The sequence below is a fragment of the Somniosus microcephalus genome, chromosome 12 (genome assembly GCF_052327205.1).
Source record: "Somniosus microcephalus isolate GS21.2 chromosome 12, FLI_Smic_1.0, whole genome shotgun sequence".
Lineage (NCBI taxonomy): Eukaryota > Metazoa > Chordata > Chondrichthyes > Squaliformes > Somniosidae > Somniosus > Somniosus microcephalus.
In genome coordinates this window covers 75,235,989-75,261,862 of record NC_140998.1, presented here as the reverse complement: position 1 = coordinate 75,261,862, position 25,874 = coordinate 75,235,989, and the positions used below count along the sequence as shown (strand labels likewise).

The window sequence follows — 25,874 nt, the reverse complement described above, 5'->3', positions numbered from 1 at the left end:
TTAACTATTCTAACTTTCACTTCCTGGTTCAGACTCTGCGTGTCTCAGTACAGATTCCTCAATCTGATTGGTTAAGGAGATGTACAGTTGCTTGCCTTGCCTTGTTCACACAGGTCCTAGATCCCCCTGCAGTGCCATTTTGGATTTCTAATCACCAAGTTCCAGTGCAAATTTGTCCTGTCATTTAATCGGGCTTCATTTTAATATTTATGGACATTTATAACTTCCTTGTGTTGCAGCATCCATTTTCAAGTGGCTACAACTTCATGCTAGGAAAATATCTGCTGTCCTTGTGTCTCTGGAAAAGATGTTTGTTCGTCACTGACTGCAATTGGGACTTGAGTGGTGTACACTAGGGATGTGCTGTTCACTTATTGGTCAGTCAGTCTGTGATTTATCAGTCGTGAAAAGGTCAAAAGTGTATGGTGGTAACCCACACTATTTCCAGTACATTCCTTATCAGTAAAATGGTTCATTGTTCCAGATTGCTTTGCACATAAGTTAATGTTTCAGTTCATGGGGAACATGAACTAGGAAGCAGACTATTGTGTTGGGCAGGAGTAAAGTCATCTGCAGAACATCTAAATCATGTCGTAAGTAGTATTTTACCTGTCTTTTTGCTTCTGTGCATTTTGTAAATAAATCTAGACAATTGTTTAGTCTGCACAAAATGGTATAATATTTTCTGCTGTCTGGATTGACAGAAGATATAGTGAACATCCTACATATTCTTCAGTAAACAATTTACAGTATTATGACCAGGACTTGGGCTTCATTTTTAGGCATGGGCTACACTATCTGTAATAAAAGTCTTGTTAATGTCATTATAATGTCTGTTTATGGATGTAAACTTGTCATACTTCAATTATACTCTCCCCATAGTGGTAGCACTATTATATTTGTTTTGTCTCCCAGCTCCTCAGCCTGTACTGTAGAGAAACTCCTCTGCTCCGACCAACTCTACTACTTTGCTTCCCAAAATGCTGTGAATTTTGCCACTTTTATAAATTAAAATTAAGGTAATATATAAAAATGAAAACAGAATATGTAGCTTTAAAAGGGCAACTGAATCACCTTCTGCCCTGGTTCAGTTATCCTTTGTTCTCTAACTTCTGCAATGCCACAGGATGTTGACTAGTGGCAGATAATAAAAGCAGATTTCAGTTCATAGGAAGCCCTCGTCTGCTTAGAAAAACGACAGTATATTCAAGTTGTTTACATTAAAAAGCTTGAACTGTACTGGTATTGAAGTGTGCAAATTTTGTACAGGATTACTACAATAACAAAGCTACTCCTGGCATCTGAATGTGTTTACTGTAATATTGTTTGCTTCATCACAGCACATTTTTTTAATGCTTGGCTGAGGGAGACCAGAATTTCACAAATTGATAGCAGTATAGGAATTGGTTTTAAAAATACTTGGAAAAATCCATAATGCTAAAAGTTATAAGATTGTGACTTCACAGTGAAATATCTATTTTTAAATTGTTAAATCACATTCACGATGTCTGCTTTTGGAAAAGTTTTGAGTTTTTAGATGAGTTACCTTCATTTTCTTTTTTTTTATATAAAGGAGTTAATCTGTGGCACTTCGTCTACTACTGTTGCAAATTGAGTGCTGATTGCTTTGCACAGCTCGTGTCTTCTGATAGAAGGAAACGTGCAAAAATCACCCCTAAAAGAATTTTGTTCATGTATAGATTCAAAAACGATTGCCAGTGAAAAGATTGCATTATACCAGGCTGTATTCTCTTGAGTGTGTCCAAAAGAACCTGCTGGGAGGAAATGCTGCTCGGGTCTGAATTCTTCAGTAAGGAAATATAAACCTCTGTGAAAAATGTTGCTATGAGACCAGACATGACCACAGCTGTGTGGTTGCTTGATTGCTGAAATATATCCGTTTGCAGGCAACCTAGAATTGGCAACATAATTTTAAACACTTTTTTTGTTACCTTAACTACTGCAGTGTACTCTGCCGTAGTGTTTCCTTTATTAAAATTGAGGGTTCTGTTCTGTAACTAAAGTTCGATTTTGCAATAGTTTCTGGTTGAATTGGTTAATTTGGCTTGATCATCTAGTAAACATTCAAGGAGGTAATTTAAAGCTGTAGTCTTTTCACACAATTGTAGAATAATTTTGTAAATTTAGTGAATAAAACTGGATGTTACTTATTCTTAACTAACTCTTGAAGCACAAGTTCAAGCATTTACAATTGGTCAATGCAAGGGCTGGGTTCTAACTCGTAATATTGAACTCCTGATTGAATTGTACTTGGCAAGCAGTCTATTCAAAAGCTCCAAGGACATGTTCAGAACATAGTGGTTCCTTCCTGATCAGAATATTTTGTTTTCCCACAGAGGACAGAGGTAGGAACTTACATAATGTTTTCTATATTCTACTGTTGTCCAGTTTCCTTGATTTTATAATATTATGTACATGTGTTCTGAACCTGGACAGTAGGCATGTGAGAACAATGCCAATTGACTGTTGACTAAATTTTTTCCATACTGTCTGGTGATTTGCCTAACACAGGCCCGTATTTTCCGACCCCCCCACGGGCGCGTACGAGGTTTGTACACACCCATAGGGGCCTTGCAAGTACCGGTTTCAGGAATGCGAAGTAATCAACCAAGTAATTTGCCGTATTGGATGCAAGGATGTCTAGTTTTCAAATATTAACAATTTATCTTTTGTAGTTAAGTGGAAGCATTGCAACTCACCTTGTACTAGAAAAGATGCCGCACAGAGCTGTTTTTTCTGTTTCTCTTGTGGTCACGTATTTGTGTTGTATCTATTGGATCCTTTTGCTGAAAGGAAAAGCAATGTGGTTTATTTTGACTTCTGCAGCAGTCTTCTGACTAACACCAGATTGTTTGAGATATCTTTTTTCTTTAAAATTACACAGTAGTTAGTTTTCACTGATCTTCAAACCTTAAATTTGTTTAAATATACAATATATGCAATTCTTAATGGATAGAAAAAAAAACTATAGAGTTCAAATCAATATTGTAATTTTTCAGTGTGGTTTCCCAGAATTGGATAGCTGTTGAGTAGAGCTCAGGCCAGTTTGAAATTGCATTGTTCACGGTCTTGGGAGTGGTTCCACTGCAATAGAGATGCCATTAGGAGTCAAGCATGGTGGGAAATCCTGCTTGAGGATCTATGTACCAGCTTCAAGATTGAATTTTATTTATAAAAAAAAAGTTAAAGAAATTTCAGGCAAAAGTATTATGTTCTATAAGAAGAGAAGGGAGTACTATGAACAAAAAGAAATTCTCTTTCCACACTTCTATCTCTTCTCCTTTCCCCCCCCCCCCCCCCCCCCCCAACCGTGTTCCCTTGTGGCCGTGCAGCGCTCCAGGGGTCCCGCGCAGTTGGTGAGCTGGCTTTTAAATTGAAAACAACCACTTTGAATGGGCTGCGCAGACCATTAAAGGGGCTGCATGGCCCCAAAAGTGTTACGGGGAACATTGTCCCCCTCCCTCGCCCCGCTAGACTTTCCTTCCCTCTAAAATTGGGTGTAATACCATTGTCTGGCTTCTTGTGTTGGTTGCACTTTCTCTGAAGCAGTCTGTATCTGGACATTTTTTCATGCGCAGCTTTGTTTCAAAGTGAATACAGTAGCCTAGCCTGTTATAGCCCAACTCGAGCATGAATAGTGTTTTGTCTCTCTTTACCAGCAGGCCAGCATTGCTCAAGCTTCTCGAGCTTGAACAGTGCCTTTCATTGGTTTGAACACAGCTCCAGTGTCTTAAGTATCTGACTACTAATGGTCCTTTTGCGTTTGAATTCACATGCTTTTAAATTTGAGAATTTATTTTCTGTGCATTTTTTCTTAACTCTACCCCATTTTGTTTTTCTGCATTTCACCCCTATCCCTGAATCATTAAAGCAGAGCAGCTAATAATCCACCTCTTAGATCAGCAGTGCTCTCTTTTTCAGGCCAAGATCCTCCACCTTAAGGTTTTTCATAGCTCTCACATTTTACAAACTACTGTTCTCTATTATCTGCAGTTGCCTCATTTCTGCTTTCTTTGTTTCTGCTTTTCTCTGTATAGTTAGTAAATCTCCATTGGTGCTGCCCATGGCGAGTCCTCTTCCTGTAATGATTTTGTCTCTCTTCTGTAATTCTTTCTGTCCATATTTCTGCCTTTGTGCTTCTCTAATCTGCCTCTCTGGTCCCAATCTCTGTCTATCCAAATATTGATTGGTGTCATATGTCCTTATGTCAGATGTTCCTACCTCTCCTGCGATCTCTCTCTTTGCTATGATCTGTTGGTTTATAGGCATTTCTGGCAATCTGTTTGTGATCTGTCTTGCCGATGTGTTATTATCTTGATATGCTAGAGTAATCTCACTTCTACTTTGAGCGTGGTACATATATAAGACATTCTTTCTATGTACCACCCAGCTGAGATTGTTGTCCCCTTGTGCACCGTTTGTGTCTCTCTGTATCTGCTACATAATGTGTTGTCTCTGTCCAGTTTGCATCTGTTGCTATTCTCCTAATCTGTTTCTCCCTTGTGTGTATTCACCCCCACCCCAATCCTTCACTGCGCATCTCTATTCTTCTGTCTTTTTTTCCCCTCTTCCCATTGTGTTTGTGTGCATGCATCATTTCTTGTGTGTGGCCCCAAGTTCTGTGTGCATAGCGACATCTCTGTGGAATTGCAGCCAATGTTTGGAGTGATAGCTGTCTTAATATTTGTCAGGAGGCTGGAACTAAATGGATGGATAGAACAAAAATTCAGTGGCTGGCTTGGACAAAGAATCTGTTTGTCTCAAGTACCTATTCACTGATCTGTCATTTTGGCGCGCTGTTCTCTTTTTTTCCCCTTGTGTTTTTGCATTCTCTGCCCTGGAGCTGCATCTTCATTTTGACCTCTAATTGTGGTCAATAATTATGGACCTGGCAAGTGGGTGAGAAGCGAGACTGGTGGCAGCAAGACGTGATTTTGGGTGGGGGGAGGGGGAAAGAAACCGGCAAGACACAATATTAACTTTCTTAATTAAAATTCCATATTTGTCAGTGTAAAGTAAACCTTGCAGTGAAGACATAATGGGATAAAAACAAAATGGCAGACTGACCTGGGTAACTCATCACAATGCCACCAGTGGTGGGAGAACTGAATGGCAGGTTTTACTGTGTTACTCATTAAAACTAATACAAGCATTACTGTTGCATTTAGACGTGCCTCCTAGGTATTACAAAAGCATTAGTAAATTGTGACAACAGGGATATATGTGGCACAGGGGAAACCTCAAAGTTCTAAATAGATAGTGTTCCCTTGAATCATTAGAATCATAGAATGATGCAGCACAGAAGGAGGCCACTCCGACCCATCGTACCTGTGTTGGCTCTTTGAAAGCTATCCAATTTAGTCTCGCTCCTCTGCTCTTTCCTCGTAGCCTAGCAAATTTTTCCTTTTCAAGTATTTATCCAATTCCCTTTTTTGCCTCTTTTTCCTTATTTCGCCTCTGATTCTTTTGCCAATTACCTTAAATCGGTGTCCTCTGGTTACTGACCCTTCTGTCACTGGAAACAGTTTCTCCTTATTTACACTCAAAACACTTCAAGATTTTGAACACCTCTCAAATTTCTCCTTAACCTTCTCTACTCTAAGGCGAACATCCCCAGTTTCTCTAGTCTCTCTCTGTAATTGAAATCTTTAATCCCAGGCACCATTCTAGTAAATCTCCTCTGCACCCTCAAGGTCTTGACGCCCTTTCTAAAGTGTGGTGCCCAGAATTGGCCACAGTACTCCAGCTGGAGCCTAACCAGTGTTTTTATAAAGTTTGACATAACTTCCTTGCTTTTGTACGCTATGCCACAGTATTCCATTAAGGAATTGCGAAGCAAAAAAAAGTAACTGATACTGCATTCCAATCTACTCTGATCAGTATCAATGATATGGAAATTCTAAAATGCTGCTGAGAAGTTGGAACACCCAGTTGTGATTTTTTTTCTTGCTGTTTTTATGGGATACAATGCTTCAGTGTTTACATAATGCATCAAAAATATATATGGATGTTGCCATTGTTCTACTTAGACTCTGGGACGTCTTAACCTTTATGTGTACTAGAGTCATTATTTGAAGCTTAATTGAGCGATAGCTGTTGTAATGAGGCCTTTAAAGGTGACTTAAATGTGTGTTGGGTCATCAAGGCATACTGTTGAAAAGGGGTGGAAAAATAATAAATCTAAACAATTAAGCTGGAAGCACTGGACACGAGAACATTTTTGATATGTGCATCTTGTTTTGTTATAAAAAGATATGAAGTATGTATACAAAAGTATCTTTCAGACCGCATGTCTTTAAATAATGTGGAAAAAAATATGCAGAATGCCTTAAAATACCACAGAACAAAACCGAAGTTATTTGAGTCACACCCTCTAGATAGTTTTATTTTGTGTTCAGGACCTTGGCCTTTTTTTTTTTAAGTGGGCTTTTGTATACAATAAAGTGAAACTGTTCATGTAAAACATTTTATGTAACTTGGTCTTGTCAAAGAACAACTATTTATTGGCATAAAATTATATAAGTTGTATCTTGCCATTCCAGTATCAGGAGTAGTTCTGCCCATGCAGGAAACTTAAAAGTTGTACAGGCGAGTATTGTCTGTTTTTCATTTTCATGGCATATCTGGAAAGACTGACACTTTTTAAAGATTGCTGCCAGAGTGGAGGTACAAAAGCAAGAGAGAACCTGTATTTGTATAGTGGCATATCACAGGTTGAAGATGTTCCAAACCAGTGACTTTTTTTGAAGTGTAGTTACTGTTATGTAGGCAGAAAGCACTGCTGCACAGCATGGTGTAATAAACCGCAAATTAGATTTATAACCACTTAACCTGTTTTTGGAGGTTTTGGTTGAGCGGATTGTTTAGAGATGCTGGGAAACTCTCTACTCTTCACATAGTGCCATGGGATTTTTTTATGTCGACATAAACTGAGAATATGCCTACCTGTTCTAGTGGTTTAACATCTCATTCGAAAGATGGCACCTCCTGACAATGCAGCACTCCTTCAGTATTGCACTGAAGTGTCAGCCCTACATAATGTGCTTCAGTCCTGCAGTGGGGCTTGAACCTCAACCTTCTAGCTCAAAGGCGAGAATGCTACAATCTAACTAAATAAAATTACTTCATGTGAGCATTGTTGTTTCTATCTAGGTAGGGAAAAGATGATTGCCATTTCTATCAGGAAAAACACTGGGTAATTATCAGATTTGTAGTAATCAGAAATCCTTTTCAATACAGTACAAAATGCTTTCATTCATAATGCCCCTGCAATGCCCACTAAATTTTTCTGGATGATAACTTTTGTCTGCACAACTAGGTTTAGCATCTCTACATATTTACATTACTGATTCCTTAGTGCTCTATTGCCATAGTTATGCAAACAGTCTCTCCATTGCAGCTTCCAGTGTTTAGGCTTGGTAGCAAGGGAAGAATGACAATAGTCTCTGAAAATCTGGACCAACATGGTAGATTTAAATCTGGATTTGGGTTCAGGAGAGAGATGGCGACTAGTTTTATTAGAATGTGTGCTGGGTTCCCTGATAACAGTATTCATAAATGTTATGGAGAAGAGTTATTACTTGTAAACAGTATTATAAAATGTGGTGATGACAAGCTTGATATTGATGGTATTCAGAGTGATCTCAATTTGAAAAATAGGTGGGCTAAGGAATGACATGGTTTTAATGTAAATAAATGTAAAGTAATACACCCTGAAAATGTGTAGTAAAGTAATACACCCTGAAATGGAGTAGATTGGGCCTATACTCTCTGGAGTTTAGAAGAACGAGAGGTGATCTCATTGAACCATACAAGATTCTGAGGGGGGTTGACAGGATAAATGCTGAGATTGTTTCCCCCGGCTGGAGAGTCAAGAACTAAGGCGCATAGTCTCAGGATAAAGGGTCGGCCATTTAAGACTGAGATGAGGAGGAATTTCTTCACTGAGGGTTGTGAATCTTTGGAATTCTCTACCCCAGAGGGCTGTGGATGCTGAGTCGTTAAGTATATTCAAGGCTGAGATAGATAGATTTTTGGACTCATGGGGAATCATGGGATATGGAGATCGGGTGGGAAAGTGGAGTGGAGGTTGAAGATCAGCCATGATCTTACTGAATGGCGGAGCAGGTTCGAAGGGCCGTATAGCCTACTCCTGCTCCTAATTCTTATGTTCTTAGGAATCCATTGTTCATGTACATATGAATAGAGGTGGAAAAGGAAATTGGTTGGGGTGTGATTAATGACATTTCACTAAATTTGCCCAGTCAGTCTGAGATTGTTTTCGTGGAGGTTAATCGTGCAGTGGGAAGTACCTTTTTAAAGGTGTTTTGTTACAAGCATCAAATACGTATTGCATTTTGGAATACTGTCTCGTGTTGGATTACATAGAATTACATAGAATGTACAGCACAGAAACAGGCCATTCAGCCCAATTGGTCCATTATGCTCCACACGAGCCTCCTCCCACCCTACTTCATCTAACCCTATCAAGTTTCCTTTGTGTTTATTCAGCTTCCCCTTAAATGCATCTATGCTATTCGCCTCAACTACTGGTAGCAAGTTCCACATTCTCACCACTCTGGGTAAAGAGTACTAAACCTTTGTTTTTTTTTATTAAACTGGTGACTTTCCATGGTATGTATTTTTGTGAAGGTTGCGGATGAACTGGGTGAGCAAGAGACTGGCTAGGCTGGGCTTGAGGAGGAAGATTTTGTTTTCTGTTAACCACGTGGCATCAGTCATATGGTTATCTCTTCTCTTACATTTGTCTCTTCCTGTTACTTTCTCTCCTGTTTCACAGGTGCCAACAGACTTCTGGTATGTCCCTCAAATGGTCATTCTTCACTTGAGCTTAGATAGTATATTGACAGGCTGTGACTGAAGAGGGCATCACAACCAAGTTGAACGCAACATCCACACATGGACACATTCAGCAATAATCACTGGGATGCATGAGGAGCAGAAAACCCAGGCTTTTCGATCACCCTGTTCAAAGTCCAGGAGGGCTGAAACCAGCCATAGTCGGTTGAGAGCTAATTCCACACTAGAAATTAAGCCCAAGATATTTTGTTTGCATAGCTTAGTAAAACACTAGGCAGTGTCCCATCAGGTTAGTGAGGAAACAAAGGCAGTCAAAATTAATGACCAAGCTTCTTATGGCTCAAATCTGGGGCTTCAAGTCCTCCTTTTGTAATGAAATTCAAGCAGTTATTTAACAAACTCGGTACTACTTGAATGTGGGAATATAAATCAAGACTTTGTAGTGGATAACACATAGATTTGCAGCAAAACCAGTTAATTCTGTATCGATTAACACATTTTTACATCAGTGGGATAAATATCTGATTGAGAACAGAATTGAATGCAGATAGAGATGATTTGATGCTATTGGAAACATGATGGTTTCTGAACTGCTGGAGCATTGGAAATGCTGCGCCAAAGAAGGCATCTGGGAAAGGATGAATAATGTAGGATGTAAGGTTAGATGGATATTCTGGAGTTTTCCTTCATTTATCTTTTGGTTAGGGATGTCTGGTAGAAATTAAGTAAACCTTTCTTCAGGAGATGAAAAGGGTTGCATAGAATCCATGACTGTTTGTTTTATTTATGTATTTATATCTATGTATCATCCCCTGGCCATATCCTTTTTTTTAACCTTGTTCTCTGAGTAGGAACGTAGGAATTGCTAGATAGAATAAGAACACTGTCCATCTGGTTTGCCTTCTATCATCCTGGTACTCGTGTGATGCAACAATAATGGAGTTATTGACTAATCCTGGTAATCAATCTATCAATTAGTCTACAACAGAGCTGGACATGAGGCAAGCAAAACCCCCAGCAGTGGACAACTTTAAGAACCATAGATCTAAAGTCACCTGTTCCTCCCAAGCATGCCACACTTACCATATGTCATGTCTCAGATAACACATGTACTGTATCCCAAAATATATTCCGAAAGAAATCAATCTAATTTGAACTAATCAACACTATCTGCTTCCACCGTCTCCCTAGTGAGCCTGTGTCATAGATTTACCACTCGCTCACTAAAATAATCTTTCTGCAGATTAGTTTTGAATTTACCCTGCTTCAATTGTAAGTTGGGTCCTCTGGTTCTACTGTTCTGGAGAAGGTGATGGAGCTTGTCATTGTCTTTACAATTTTTTTTTAATGACTTTGGATAACTGTTCCGTTCTGGGCACCGCACCTGAAGAAGGATATATTGGGCCGGATTTTCCAACCCCCCTCCATGGGTGCATACGAGGTGTGTACGCACCCGTAGGGACCTCGCAAGTGCCGGGTTTAGGTATGCGAAGCGCATGCGCTAAAACCTGGCACTTCCGATCTGTCAAGGGAAAAGTGCCTCTGCGGGTGGAGAGTTCCGCTTTCTGCACTACTTCTGCCCGCTGAAAACCTTTAAAAATCTTATGCCTGGTAAAAGCAGGTGTAAAGCCTACTTTTACTAGCATAAGAGTTTTAAAAAAAATTTAAAAATACATTTTTCACTCACTTTTTTAAAAAGTATTTTAAAATTATAAATGAGTTTATTTTTAGCCCTGTATTTATAAAAAAAAAAATTTTTTTAAATCAATTTTTTTTTCAAAAAATGTGTTAATTTAATGTAATTTTAACAATTTAAATCACGTATTTAAAATTATTTAATGTTTCAGTGATCCCGATTTCATACTTTTGACAGATCTATGCGTAGAGACCTGTCAAAAGTGTGAAGGGGGGTTCCCTTGTTTGATTGGGTCCCCATGGCCCATATGATCCCAGGGACGTGTGCAAACCGCATGTGCCCCTGGGATACCTGGGCCTCTGCGCATTTCGTAGAGCAGAGGCCCAGGATCGCAAGTCTCGGGACCTGCGGTACCAGCAGGTAAGTTCGTAGATTTTTTTCCGATCAGAGGCATCCGCCTGCAGGAAGCCTCCGATCGGAATATCTGGCCCATTGACTTTGGAGGGGTTGCAGTGCAGATTCACTAGAATGACACCGGGGTTAATTTACGAGGACAGGTTGCATAGACTAGGCTTTTATTCCCTTGCATATAGAAGATTATAGGGTGATCGAATTGAGTTGTTTAAGATGATCAAAGGAGTTGATGGGGTAGATAGAGAAACTATTTCCTTTTGACGGAGGAGTTCAGAACAAGGGGGGATAACTTTAAATTAGAGTTGGGCCATTCAGCGGTGATGTCAGAAAGCACTTCCTCATACATGGGTTGTGGAAATCTGGAACTTGCAAAAAGCTGTTGAGGCTAGGTCAAGTGAAAATTTAAAAACTGAGATTGATAGATTTTTGTTAGGCAAAGGTATTAAGGGGTATGGAACCAAGGCGGGTAGATGGAGTTAAAGTACAGATTGGTCATGATCTAATTGAATGGCGGAACAGGCTTGAAGTGCTGATTGGCCTACTCCTGTTCCTACATTATCTAGTTTCTTTAGAATCTTAGAATCCTAAAAACAACAATCATATCACCTCTCAACTTTTCCAGTGAGGATATGGCCATTTATGTAATCGCACCTCATAATACAGTCCCTTTACCCTCCGTCTTTCTGGTTGCCCTCTTCTGTATCCTGCAATAACTGCCATGTCCTTTTTGTATTGTGACCAGAACTGTACATAATATTTAAGTGCAGTCGCACCAATAATTTATCAAGTGGCAGGATTACTTCTATTTTGGCTCGATATTGACCTTTTAATACATCCCAACATCTGATTTGCTTTACTCACTGTCACATGGCATCAATTTGTCAATCATGATCTCGGATATCTCATTTTCCATACATATAGGCCTTGAATTTGTGATCTGCAAATAAAATGCCTGTGCACCTGGTGGCCCGGGAAGTACGGAGATGTGCGGTCCTGGGCCTCACCGGGGGCCCATGTATCCCAGGGGCGCACGCGGTTCGCAAGCACCCCTGGGATCACGTGGGCCAGCCCAACGAATGAAAGAAGGGATTCCCTTTTCATGCTTATGGGGATTCTGTATGTACGGAAACCCCATAAGCGTGAATGGGAGTACCCCAAAAAATACATCTACACATCAAATAAAAATTTAAAAAAAATTACATTTAAAATGAATTAAAATGCCATTAATTAAATATTTTAAACAATTTTTTTTGAAAAACAAATTTAAATGTTTTAAAGGGGCTAAAAATAAACTTGCCTTATTGTACAGATTTTTTTAATGTATGATTTTTTTAAACGCTTATGCTGATAAAAGTGGGCTTTACGCCAGACCTTTTACCAGGCATAAGAATGTCATGGGCATTCGCTGGGCAGAAGTTGGGCAAATAGCCCAGCTCTCCGCCTGCGGATTCCCTTTTCCCGGGGATGCGTTGGATCTGTCTAAGATTCTTGACCGATTGCAAGTTCTGGGTTTTCGTGCATGCGCAGCGCAACCTGGCACTTGCGCGGCCCTTACGGGCGCATAAACGCCCATAGGGGCCGCAAATTACGGCCCATCATTTTCTTTCTATTTGAATAATAACCCCTCCCGGGATTTTTTTGTCCCCATGTGAAGCACTTTGCATTTCTCTACATTGAATTTCATCTGGCACCTGTCTGCCCAATTACCAAGTATATTCAAATCCTCCTGTCTGTACAGCTTTGAAGTCTACCACCTTCATTAGCTTTGTGTCATCTGCAAATGTAGCTACAGTGCTTGTGACTCTTAGCTCCAGGATGAGGTAATCTGTTGGTTAGCTATTCTTAGCTCTCTATAGCCTGCTGCTTTTTGTTGTTTAGCATACAAGTCGCCCTGTGTTGTAGCTTCACTAGCTTGGTGACTTATTCTATGGTATACCTGGGGCTGCTTTTGTCATGCCCTTCTGCATTCTTCATTGAACCATAGTCGATGTCGTTGTTTGATGGTAATGGAATGAGGGATGTACTGCATCATGAGGTTACAGTTTGTGATAGTATATAATTCTGCTCCAGATGGCCTGCAATGCCTCCTTGATGCCAAGTTGTGGGCTACCAGATGTGTCCTTAGTCTGTCCCACTAGGCATGGAGGTAGCTCGCTGCTGAATTATGAAACACTCCCTTTTTGCATGTTGCATCAAAATAAAAATTGCAGAAAAAGCTTTCATAATTGTAAAATATGTAGACTGATTTGAGATGCTCCAGCTATTCAATTTTGTAAATACCTGACACACTTTTTCTATGATGCTAGAGTTTGGAAGACTGCCTGAGGAATTTTTGCACCAACCCCAAAAAATACATTGTAGAATTTTCCATTACCTTTGAGTATTCTAAATTAGGACATATTCCATGGGATCTACAATTTTTACTCATTCGAGACTATAATTCTCCTGACTTTTTTATAACTGGAAAAATTATGGCAGACCTTTCTTTTGCAAACTTTATAACTTTAGTGTTCAAATGGAGTGTCTAATGTGTGCAGTTGAATTATTTTAGGCTTTCCGTTGCAGGAAATTTATAATCTTGAAGGGAAGGTCTCTGAATTATGCACACACTTGAAGCCACAGTCAAAATCTGATGATTTCATCAGTTCAGAATGAACTAGTGATCTTAACATGCAATGCTCCTTGAATTTGTTGCATCATCCTTCACTGCCACCACAACACTAATGTACTTTGTAAAACCAGTTTTACATTTTATTTTTAGCGGCATGTTATGGAGGACGGTGAATGTGTCATTTGTAAAATACTAACCATTCAAGACCACAACGGCATAATCTATAGGATTAATCGGCAAACTGCCTTTGGTAACTACAATTTCCCAAAATTCTGATCTGGTTCCTGTTCTCCTACAGTTATGTAAATATTAAGAGAGACCATCTTCACCAATAATCCTCCTATATCACTGGGGTGAGCAAGTCTTTGGCTTAGTGGCAGCATTCTCTCCTCTGAGTCAGAAGGGCCTGGGTTTGAACTCTACGCCACACAGACCCGGTGAGATTGGGCACTGAATTCTGGATTGACATTCAGCAGGATACTAGTGGCCATCCCATCCCCCTACCCCCTCGTTGTATGGGGTGTGGGAGCCCATAAAACCCTCCTGCCATATAGGGCTAACCACCCTATCAGCTGGTATAAAGATGGTTACGGCCATGGAAGAAGTGTTTACGTCGTGGCCTGTCAAGCTGTTAATAAGCCTCCAAATTTTTCCAATACACTATTCTCTAAGGGAAGCGTGTAAAGATGTGAAAACCATGTCGCTGGGGTGCAATATTCCCTTTAAGCTGTGCAGGGGTCCCGCGCAGCCAGTGAGCCGGCTTTTAAATTGAGAAAACCGCGCACGTGGACTTTTGAATGGGCTGCATGACCCAAAAAAACAATTACAGGGAACATTGCTGGGGTGCCAAGCTTCCTTTTTAAGGTTCACACCATTTGTGTGAAGGAAATAGCTACATTGTAGAATAATAGCAAAGACATCACCTTTATTAGACCAGCATATTCAGTACAGTAGAGATTTGATTTAAATACTATAATTTTGTATGAAAAGCAACTAAAAGCCATATGCTTTTTTGTGCTTTATTATTCATGGAGCATGTTTTGGGCTGACAGCTTACGAAGAAGCTTAATGCTAAACTTAATTTTAGAAATGAGTGCAGTAAAAGTTTTGCATTTTACACTTTGGCACAATGGGGCTATTAGGATTCTATTATGGAGGAAGCTAAAACAATGCAAATTAGGTTGTAGTATAATGAAGACTTTATAGCAAAAATGCTCCTGTAGTTTCACTTGGCAATAGTTTATGTGGAAGTATTCCGCAAGCTGTTTCCTTAATGGCAGGACTCAACACTATCTTTTGGGATACTTTCATTACAAGTGATCCAAAACAGCTAAGCCAGTAGTCAAATTCAATAAATGTGAGCGATCATGGTAGATTTGTAAGATAAGAGAGATTGTAATGCCTATATTTCCTTTTTTTGGGGCTGGGAGAAGAAAGAGGATGTCCCCAAATGGAAATTTTTGCATCATTTAAATTTTTTTTAAGTTAATAATGCAGAGAAGTATGCATAATTAAAGATTATAAACTACAGTAACCTGTGCTACATTAGGATGACCACGCATTAAAATGAAAATCATATTGATCAGTTGCTGCTTTAAATATTGTATGCTAAAACTGGGGATTAATTTTCTTAATTCTCAATCCCATTTTCAAGAGCAACGGGATTTCCCATTAAGATAAAGACTAGAGAAGAGACAAAAGTCGAGGCAGTCATCTTGCTAAAATTGCTGTCAACAGTGTTAAATTATCCCGTTTAGAAAATATGTGTAATTAAAATCAGCTAGTAAAACCTTTTAAATTTAGTAACTGAAGCATTTGCTGGGTACAATTCTATTTCCCTACTTGATTGGAATAGTGGGAAGTTTGTTTTTTGCAGTCCAATGTAAAGTCAAAAGCAGGTAGGGCAAAATGTTTTTTTTTTTGCAATGCATGTTTGGCAGTTGAGAGCTATTTTTGAGACGGGGACTGAAAGAAAAGGGAGGAGTTATGTGCTGCAGGCTGTGACCTGTTTCATTGCAGCTGCTGGTAATAAATATCAGCAGCAGAGGGTGAGCCAAACTGGCGCATTTTAAATTTTGAAACCTATGTTAAAGGACCAAGTGTAGTATCTGGAGAGGTCCATCTGCTTGTTCCAAATGAAATATCAGTTTGGTGGCCTAGATCAGTGTAATAGATATACATTTTTTGTTTTTAAATAAAACCGCAACAACAATCCAATCCACTCTTCCCTAGATGTGGGGGAGGTGCCTGAGGATTGGAAAATGGCAAATGTGACGCCATTGTTCAAGAAAGGGTGTAAGGACAATCCTAGTAACTACAGGCCGGTCAGTTTAACATCAGTGGTGGGTAAAGTTTTAGAAACAATAATCAAGGAAAATATTAATGGGCATTTGGAGAGGTTTAAGCTATTAAGAGAGCCAACACAGGTTTGTAAAAGGCAGATTGCGTTTGACGAATCTAATTGAATTTTTTGATGAAGTAACAGGGAGGATTGATGAAGGGAATGCAATGGATCTTGTTTACATGGATTTTCAGAAGGCGTTTGACAAAAGTACCACATAGAAGGCTGGTTAACAAAATTGAGGCTCATGGAATAGGTGAGTCAGTGGCAGCTTAGATAAGGAATTGGCTTAAGGACAGAAGAGACAATTTAGAAAAAAGGATGCCTAGCTAAAGCAGATGATATTGGGTGGTTATAGAGATGGGGAGGGGCAAGGCAACAACGTAATTTAAACACAGGAATGAGAATTTTAAATTTGAGGTGTTGGAGGACAAGGAGCCAATGTAAGTCAGTGTGATGGGTAAGCAGGACTTTGTGCTGGAGAGGATATGAGCAGCAGAGTTGTGGAGAATTGTAGGCAGTCAGGTAAGCATTGGAAGAGTCGAGTCTAGAGGTGACTAAGACTTTTGAGGGTTACAGTGGCAAATTGGCTGAGGTTAAGGCAGAGATGGGTGATGTTCGAGGTGGAAGTTGGCAATCCGAATCTATATTTAGTTATGAGATTTTTAGTTTCTCCTACAGGATAGGCCATTCGGCCCTTCAAGCCTGCTCAGCCATTCAATAAAATTGTGACTGATATATTTACCTCAACTATACTTTCCTGCACTATTCCCCATACCCCTTGGTTCCCTCGGTATCCAAAAATCTGTCGTTCTCTGTCTTGCATATACTCAACGACTGAGCATCCATAGCCCCCTCAAGTAGAGAATTCCAAATATTTGTAACTGTTTGAGTGAAGAAGTTTCTCCTCCTCCTCAGTCCTAAATGGGTGACCCCTTGTTCTAGACTCCCCAGCCAGGGGGAACATCTATCCTATCAAGCCCCTTAAGAATTTTATATGGTTCAATGAGATCACCCCTCATTCTTCTAAAGCCTAAAGAATGTGGAGCCCATCTACTCCGTCTCTCCTCATGGGACAATCCCATCATCCCAGGAATCAGTCGAGTGAACCTTTGTTGCACTCCCTCGAAGGCAAGTATATCTTTTCTTGGGTAAGGAGACCAAAACTCTGCACAGTACTCCAGGTGTGGCCTCACCAAGGTCCCATATAATTGCAGTAAGACATCTTTTTACTCTTATTACAAAGGGATTGGAGTATAAAGGCTAACGCACCACTTGCTTTCCTAATTGCTTCCTGTACCTGCATGTTAATTTTCTGTTTTTGTACAAGGACACCCAGGTTCCTCTGAATATCAACATTTCTCAGTCTCTCACCATTTAAAAATATTCTGCTTTTCTATTTTTTCCTACCAAAGTGGATAACTTCACATTTCTCCACATTATATTCCAGCTGCCACATTCTGCCCTCTCTCTTGACCTGTCTATGTTCCTTTGCAGCTTCTTTGCGTCCTCTTCACAACTTACTTTCCGATCTAGCTTTTTATCGTCTGCATACTTGGATACATTACACTCTGTCCCCTCATCTGTCATTGATACAGATTGTAAATAGATGAGGCCCAAGCACTGATCCTTACAGTACTCCACTAGTTACAGCCTGCCAACCTGAAAATGACCTGTTTATTCCTACTGTTTTCTGTCCATTAACCAATCCTCAATCCATGCTAATATATTACCCCAAATCCCATGAGTCCTAATTTTGTGTAATAACCTCTTACATGGCACCTTATCGAATGCTTTTTTGAAAATCCCAATACACTATATCCATTGGTTCCCCCTTATCTACCCTGCTAGTTACAACCTGAAAAAACTCAACAGATTTGTCACATGAATTGTATTTCAGAAATCACTGTTGACACTGCCAAAACACATGATTTTCTAAGCGCCCTATTATCATGTCCCTATTAATAGATGCTAGAATTTTCCCTACAACTGACGTCTGGCAAACTGGCCTATAGTTCCCTGTTTTCTTTCTCCCTCCTTTCTTGAATAGCGGGATTTGCTAACTTCCAATCCATGGGGACCATTTTAAAATCATGGGAATTCTCGAAGATCAAAACCAATGCATCCACTATCTCTAGCCACCTCTTTTAAAACCCTAGGATCCTCTGGTCGCGAGGATTTGTCAGCTTTTAGTCCCATTAATTTCTCCAGTACTATTTCTTTTGAGTTCCTCATTCTCAGTAGACTCTTGGTTCCCCACTATTTCCGGAATGTTTTTTGTGTCCTCTACCTTGAAGACTGATGCAAAGTATTTGTTTAATGTCGCTTTCCTTATTTCCCCCATTATAATTTCTCCTATCTCTGCATGTAAGGGACCCGTGTTTCCTTTTGCTAATCTCTTCCTTTTTACATATTAAAGCTTTTGCAATCTGTTTTTATGTCTCTTGCTGGTTTACTCGCTGTGGTGATTATTCCTTGATTAGTAAAAGTATTGTGATTCGTTGTTTGTTAACTGCCTTGGGATATGTGTTGTAATCTCATTGGTAGTTGATGATCACATGATGTGTTGTGGCTACCTTAAATTCAGTCCTTTTCTAGCTTTAGTTGGGACTGGATGTAGAAAGATATGCTGCCGATTTTTAAAGTTAATAAAGCCTAACTTTGGAAGGCAAATCTATTCTTTATTTCACTCGCATTCTATTTTCTCTCATTAATTTCTTGGTCATCCTTTGCTGAATTCTAAAATCCTCCCAATCCCCAGGCTTACTGCTCCTTTTGGCAACATTATAAGCCTCTTCCTTTGATCTAATGCTATCTTTAACTTCTTGTTAGCCACGGCTGGACCACTTTTCTCGTGGGGGTTTTTATTCCTTGAGGGAATGTATATTCGTTACAAATTTTGAATTATTTCTTTAAATGTTTGCCATTGCTTATCTACAGTCATATCTTTTAATCCAGTTTCCCAATGTGTCCCTCACACCTACATAGTTTGCTTTGTTCAGATTTAAGATGCTACTTTTGTATTTACCTAAATCACACTCCAACTCCATTTAAAATTCTACCATATTATGGTCACTCTCCCCAGAAGCTCATTTATTACAAGGATGTTAATTAACCCTGTCTCATTGCACAATACTAGATCTAAAATAGCCTATTCCCCAGTTGGTTCTTCGATATACTGATCTAGAAAATTATTTTGAATGCATTCCATTGAACTCGTCCTCCACACTATTACTGCAAATTTGGTTTGCCCAGTCTATGAAAATTAACATCCCCCATAATTAATGTACAGGAAACTCTCATTTAAACGGCACCTAAATATCCAGAAATCTCTAACTGGCAAAATTCAGGAGTAGGTTCAGGTAAGTTTTACTGTATATTAGTGGCCGTGTAACCGGGGTTCCTGAACCTGTGGCCGTGTAATCGGGACTCCTGGATCTGTGGCTGTGTAATCGGGACTCCTGGATCTGTGGCCGTGTAACCGGTGTGCTGTGTAACGGGGCTCTCATACCTTGGTAGGTATACCTCTGTTATCTGGAATTTTTAATCAACCGGCACCATCCCAGTGCCGTAGGTGCCGGATACAAAAGAGTTTCCTTTACTACCCTTGTTACATGCACCTCTTAAATTCCTGATTTATACTCTGCCCGACACTACAACTACTATTAGGGGGCCTATAACCTGTGTTTTCTGCCCCTTGTTAGTTGCACCCAAAGTGATTCTACATCAAAGTGTCCATATAGCTCTCTTCCCTCCCTGATGCCCCGCAATGTCTGCACCTCAACAACTCTGAACTGAAGTTCCTCGATGAAGACACTTGCTGCAGATGTGTTTGTCTGGGATGGCGATGCTCTTCACAAACTACCAAGTTCTTTAATTGTCACATTTCTGCAAATAGTGTTAATAAGGCTGCAGTTATATTGTGCTACTATCTGGCACAGGTGCAGAGTGTGAGTCACTGCTGGTAAGACCCCGGTTTGAATGCTTGGCTGTGAGCTGGTACTCTGGCCACCAGGAGAGAGCTCTCTAATGCATGGTAATGAGTGTCTGATTTGGTTCCATTCTTTTCAGTAGTGCCAGTATTTTTGCCCATCCTGTGAGCTGATCCACAGTCTTCCAAACCTGGAAAGGCGCACTAGTGGCTGGTTACTAATGTATATTCTGTGTATGATAGAGGTTGTTGAGATCAGGTGATTCTGGTTTGGCTCCTCAGCTATTTTGAAGTGCTGGCCCATTGTAGTCTAACTGTTGTAAGATTTGCACAGCTCTTTGCCTTATAGCTGAGTCGGGAGGTGGAGACCAAAATTGGTGGGTCTCCTTGCGGTTAGGACACTAATAACCAGGTAATACCAAGCTTTAACTTTTGAATTTAAAAAAAAAAGTTCCTTCCCGATGAATTGCAAATGTATTTATTTAATCAGATAGAAGCGGGACAAGCCTTGGCAAGCTATTGAACTCAGCTGAGCTAGAATCTGTTCTTCCCCATTGTTCCCGTGCTCACTTTCCACCCGGTCATTGGATAGTGATCATTAGTGGGACCTCTGGCTGACATTATACTCCTCCATAGCCAAGGGAGACTGAGGCCAATTGTAGTGCCCCTGTCACTGCCTGGGTGAGTCAACTCAGCATAGATAAGGGACCAAGCTTCTGGTCTGGCTCAGTACCACATTATACCCATGAAGGCATCAGGGAGCACAAGATTGTGATTTAATATTTCTGTACAACATTTATACACCCATTAGTTTGTAGGAAGAAAAAGTTCTTTTCTTTTTGAGCTATTATCAAAAGTACATTACTAATTTATTACATTCTGCCAACTACATGTCTGTCAATGTATTGTCAGTACTGTCATTGAAAAGTTATTTGATTTTAAAATGCCTAACTTAAGGCTTTGGAAACTTTCTGGTGTAATTCTTGTACAATCTAATTGTATACTAATTTATTTAACCCATATTAGTTGGAAAAAGTCACCCTGTGACTTGCCATAATTTTGTATTTGAGTTTTTCTATGACTCTCTAATGCAGTTAGACTGCCAGCTTAGTGTAGGGGTGAAACTTCATAGTAACACTTGCAATGTAAGTCTGGAATCGAGGCATGACCTGACAACAACTTATATAGCGCCTGTAATGTAAAAAAATGCCCCAAGATGCTTCACAGATAGGCACATGGAAAACAAATGCAAAGATGAGGAACGAGGAATTAAGAGGGCTGACTGGAATCTTGGGCAAACAGTTGGGTTTTGAAGATGAAGTTGTTAAAGGAAAGGAGAATAGTGGGGCAAAAAGGGGAGGAGAGGGGAGATGCACACAAGACCAGAGTTGGAGGAGTGAAGTATTTGGGGTGATGTTGGACTGGAGGAGATTTTAGAGATAGGGCGGTGAAAGGACATGAGTCAGTAAGGATGGATGGTGGGTCAGTGGCACAGGATAAGTGCAGGAAAGTTTTGCCAAAGTTGGAAATTGTGAAGGATAAAGGATGGGACACCAGCAAAAGCATTTTTAATTGAATCTAGAGGTGCCAATGGCATATATAAGGGTTTCAGTGGTGGAGGGGAGGGGCAATGTTGCGGAGGTGCAAGTAAGCAGTCTTGGGGTTTGAACATTCACTTTATTGTACTACAAGAATAATGTAACACTGATGTTAAATCCACACCATTTTGCGCTTACCTGGTATTTTACACTGCATCTGCTTCACATTTTTGTCCAAAACAAGTTTCCGCTGTAAATGTTTACACGATGCATGATGTATTGTAGAAAAATGTGAATTTTTAATTCTGCTGTTCTTGGTTCATATTTTGTAATGTTCAAGGAGTAAACTAATGTATCCTCATGCTGCCAGATCTAGAAAATGTCCTACTTGCATTCCATTAAAAAAAAATTCAGACACGTGTATCCAAATAAACAACATTATCTTGCAAGGAAAGCCATTCTTGAGCCTCAAAGTGCTTAAAATGCAAGAGGGACCCTGGACCCCACCAGGGCTCTGTCCTTGGACACTGCCGGGGTCCTCGGGCTGGTCCCGAAGCCCCAGCAAGTTTTAAAGAGGCTATCTCGCTAATTTCAATATTAAAGGGTGACATCTCTGCAGCATTACTAATGTAATGATTTTAATGTATTGGTGTATTAATGTAATCTTTGCACTCGAGGACTCAAGACCTGTATAAAGTTGGTTTATCTCGGTTTCCTAAACTAAGTGATATTATTCCTTAAAGTAGAGAAAAAGTGCAGATTAACTATATCGAAAGTAACAAAGGGTAGAGAAAGAAGCCCAGTACTGACTCTTCACATTTATTTGCCCCAAGGCATGCTCAGTTGTTTGTTTGGATAGTTTAAGGAGTGTTAAACTATTTTGTTTATTTCTTCTATATCATGGGGTGTGTGAGGTCACTTAATAAGAACGGAAGAAATAAGAGCAGGAATAGGCCATTTGGCCCTTCGTACCTTCACCGCCATTCAGTAAGATCATGGCTGATATTCTGCCTCAACTTCCTGCACTATCCCCATATCCCTTGATTCACTTAGTATTCAAAAATCTATCGATCTCTGGCTTGAATATACTCAAACTGAGCCTCCACAGCCCTCTGGGGTAGAGAATTCCAAAAATTTGCAACCCTTTGAGTGAAGAAATTTCTCGTCATCTCAGTCCTAAATGGCCGACCCCTTAATCTAAGACTGACCCTGGTTCTAGACTCCCCAGCAAGGGGAAACATCCTCCCTGCGTCTACCCTGTCAAGTCCTGTAAGAATTTATACGTTTCAATGAGGTCACCTCATTCTTCTAAACTCTAGGTAATATAGGCCTAGTCTACTCGATCTCTCCTCATCGGACAATTGCCATATCCCAGGAATCAGTCTAGTGAAGCTTTGTTGCACTCCCTCCTGAGGCAAGAATATCCTTCCTTGGGTAAGACCACCAAAACTGTGCACCATATGCCAGGTGTGGTCTCACCAAGGCCCTATATAATTGTAGTAAGACTTCTTTACTCTTAGCCTTTATTGCAAAAGGGATTGAAGTATAACATACCATTTGCTTTCCTAATTGCTTGCTGTACCTGCATGTTAACTTTGTGATTTGTGTACAAGGACACCCAGGTCCCTCTGAATACCAACATTTCCCAATCCCTCACCATTTATTAAAAAAAAAAATACTTTGCTTTTCTATTTTTCCTACCAAAGTGGATAACTTCACATTTCTCCATTATATTCCATCTGCCACATTCTACCCTCTCACTTACCTATCTATATTCCTTTGTAGCCTCCTTGCTTCCTCCTCATAGCTTACTTTCCCATGTAACTTGATCTGTTTGTTCCTACTGTTTTCTGTCTGTTAACTAATCCTCTATCCATGCTTATATATTACCCCCAATTCCATGAGCCCTAATTTTGTGTAATAACCTCTTGTGTGGCACCTTATCGAATGCTGTTTGAAAATCAGAATACACTAATTTCACTGGTTTCCCCCTTTATGTACCCTGCTAGTTACAACCTGAAAATAACAGATTTGTCGAACACTATTTCCCTTTCATAAATCTGTGTTGACTCTGCTCAATCATATGGTTTTCTAAGTACCCTGTTGCCACGTCCCTAATAATAGATTCTAGCATTTTCCCTACTATGCCAGCGTGGCCGAGGCCCACAGGCAGGGCAAAATAATTTGTGTGACTGAACTGAAGGATTGAAGAGCAAGAAGCCGAGCACTGATACTGCACTAATTCTACCACCACTAATGGTAGCATTTGGGAGCTTTGTTTATTCTTAACTGTGGGCATGAGGAAATCAAATTTTTATGATGGGGAAAGTTACTTTCTACTACAATTAAACATTAATTTAAAGTCAAAATACTAATTGTGGATTAGTTATGAGAGGAGGGCTGACAATACATTCAAGTTTTATAGTGAGCAGATTGAGGAAACTGGCTGTTGGAGATGCAAGTCTTGTACTTGAAAATGGAGGGATAGTGACACCTGTAGGGTGGAAATATGTATAGCAAATGTTACACATTACTTAAAGAAAATAAAGAATTGCACAATGTCACAAAATGACAATTATTATAATTGAAAATAGGTTTGACAAATGAAGTCTCAATTTTTAATGCATAGATGAACAACAACAACTTGATTTTTATATAGTGCCTTAAACGTAGTAAAATGTCCCAAGGCGCTTCACAGGAGGGTTATAAAACAAAATTTGACACCGAGCCACTTAGAGATATAAGGACAGGTGTCCAAAAGCTTGGTCAAATAGGCAAGTTCTAAGGCGCAGAGGGAGATAGAGATAGAGGTGGCGGTTTAGGGAAGGAATTCCAGAGCTCAGGGCCTCGGCAGGTGAATGCACGGCCTCCAGTGGTGGAGTGATTAAAATCGTGGATGCTTAGCAGGCCAGAATTGGAGGAACACTCAGATCTCGGAGGGTTGGGCAGGAGGAGGTTACAGAGATTGGGAGGGGCGAGGCCATGGAGTGATTTGGGGAAAAAAGATGAGAACTTTAAAATCAAGGTGTTGCTGGATTGGGAGCCATTGTAGGTCAGTGGACATGGGTGATGGGTGAACGGCACTTGGTGCGAGTTAGGATATGGGCAGCAGAGCTTTGGATGAGCAAGTTTTCGGAGGGTGGAAGATGGGAGGCCAGCCAGGAGAGCTTTGGAATAGTCAAGGCTACAGGTAACTAAGGCATGGATAAGGGTTTCAGCAGCAGATAAGTTGAGGGAGGGACTGAGACTGGCGATGTTACGGAGTTGGAAGTCAGCAATCTTAGTGATGGAGCGGATATTGGGTCAGAAGCTCATCTTGGTCAAATCGGACGCCAAGGTTGTGAATGATCTGGTTCAGCCTCAGACAGAAGTCAGGGAGAGGAATGGAGTCGGTGGCAGGGACCGAAGTCCCACCCAGCTGAACGTTGGAGGAGGTCCGTGTGGTCAACCTTGACAAAAGCTGCAGACAGATTGTGAAGATTGAGGAGGGATAGTTTACCTTTGTCACAGTCACATAGGATGTCATTTGTAGCTTTGAATGAGTTACTGTGTAAGTATATACAGAGGTACTGTAACATATATATTAACATTCATTTTTCTTGTTTACAGGAGATGACTTTTCCATTATACAGCAAGAAATCTTTATGGTAAAGGAGTGTAAGCATGCCAACATTGTGGCCTACTTTGGAAGCTATCTAAGGTGACTATGGGAAATGGACACTTTTTTTGTTGGAGTTTCACTTTACAGTATAGTACTTGGTTATCACAAGTTTTTAGTTCAGGGCTACTGAATACTGCAATCAATCAGCCAGTTAAGTTCTGTATGTTGTTTCTTCAGCAATGGAAAGTTTTCATCCGCCATCAATATACCACCCAAAAAAATGTTTCATTCAACACCGCACTCCAAATGAATACACTTCAGCTATCTGAGTACATTTAAGCGCAGTAGTGCAGCTCCAAACTTTAAAGTGAAATACCAGGCTGGTCTTGATTAGTATTTCACTATTTCTAAGTCTCATGTATAGTGCTACCATCCCTTCATGGATTCCTATGTTCTGTCGGGGGCCAGGGGCCCCAAGAAAAATATTGGAACAGGTAAAGGAAGGATTACCTATAATTGTCTGATCCATTACGGTAGTAAACCTTGAAATTGAGCATTTTATTTTTTTGGGGGGGAGAATTTTACATCTTTGTAATTTCTGTGGGATTTTTTTTCACATTACTGTGGGGTGGTAGGGACTTGAGTTGTGAAGTAAAAGAATGAAAGAGAAACGATGTATGTAAAGAGGAACTCCAAAGTAGAATAGTGAGAAAACAAAATTGTGAAGAACAAAAAAAAAATAGAAAAAGCAGTTGGCAAAAAGAAGCCAAGAAAAACAGTAAAATAGATTTGGATGAAAATATTTACTGTAGATACAAATAAAGAATATACGAAGTCTGAAAACCATTCTCATTTTCCTGCTGTGTTCACGCAAATATATATGGGGAAAGTACGGATGGTTTACAAAGGGGTCTCATCTTTATTTTTGAAGGTGATCAGTTTATTAAGGCCATGGCCCTGA

The 25,874-nt window shown here is 40.0% G+C and overlaps 1 protein-coding gene across 6 annotated transcripts in view; it reads left to right on the top strand.

Annotated features, from left to right (window-relative positions):
• The window catches only part of map4k5 (mitogen-activated protein kinase kinase kinase kinase 5), a 204,776-nt gene that overhangs the window by 73,112 nt on the left and 105,790 nt on the right, over positions 1-25,874 (top strand). For 5 of the 6 annotated variants that reach the window (XM_086003138.1, XM_086003140.1, XM_086003139.1 and 2 more), the window contains exon 3: positions 24,922-25,012. In XM_086003138.1, coding sequence (XP_085859264.1) covers positions 24,922-25,012 — 91 coding nt within the window. Of the gene's footprint in view, positions 1-2,344; positions 2,367-24,921; positions 25,013-25,874 lie in introns of those variants that run through there. The other variant, XM_086003143.1, reaches the window with a different exon arrangement.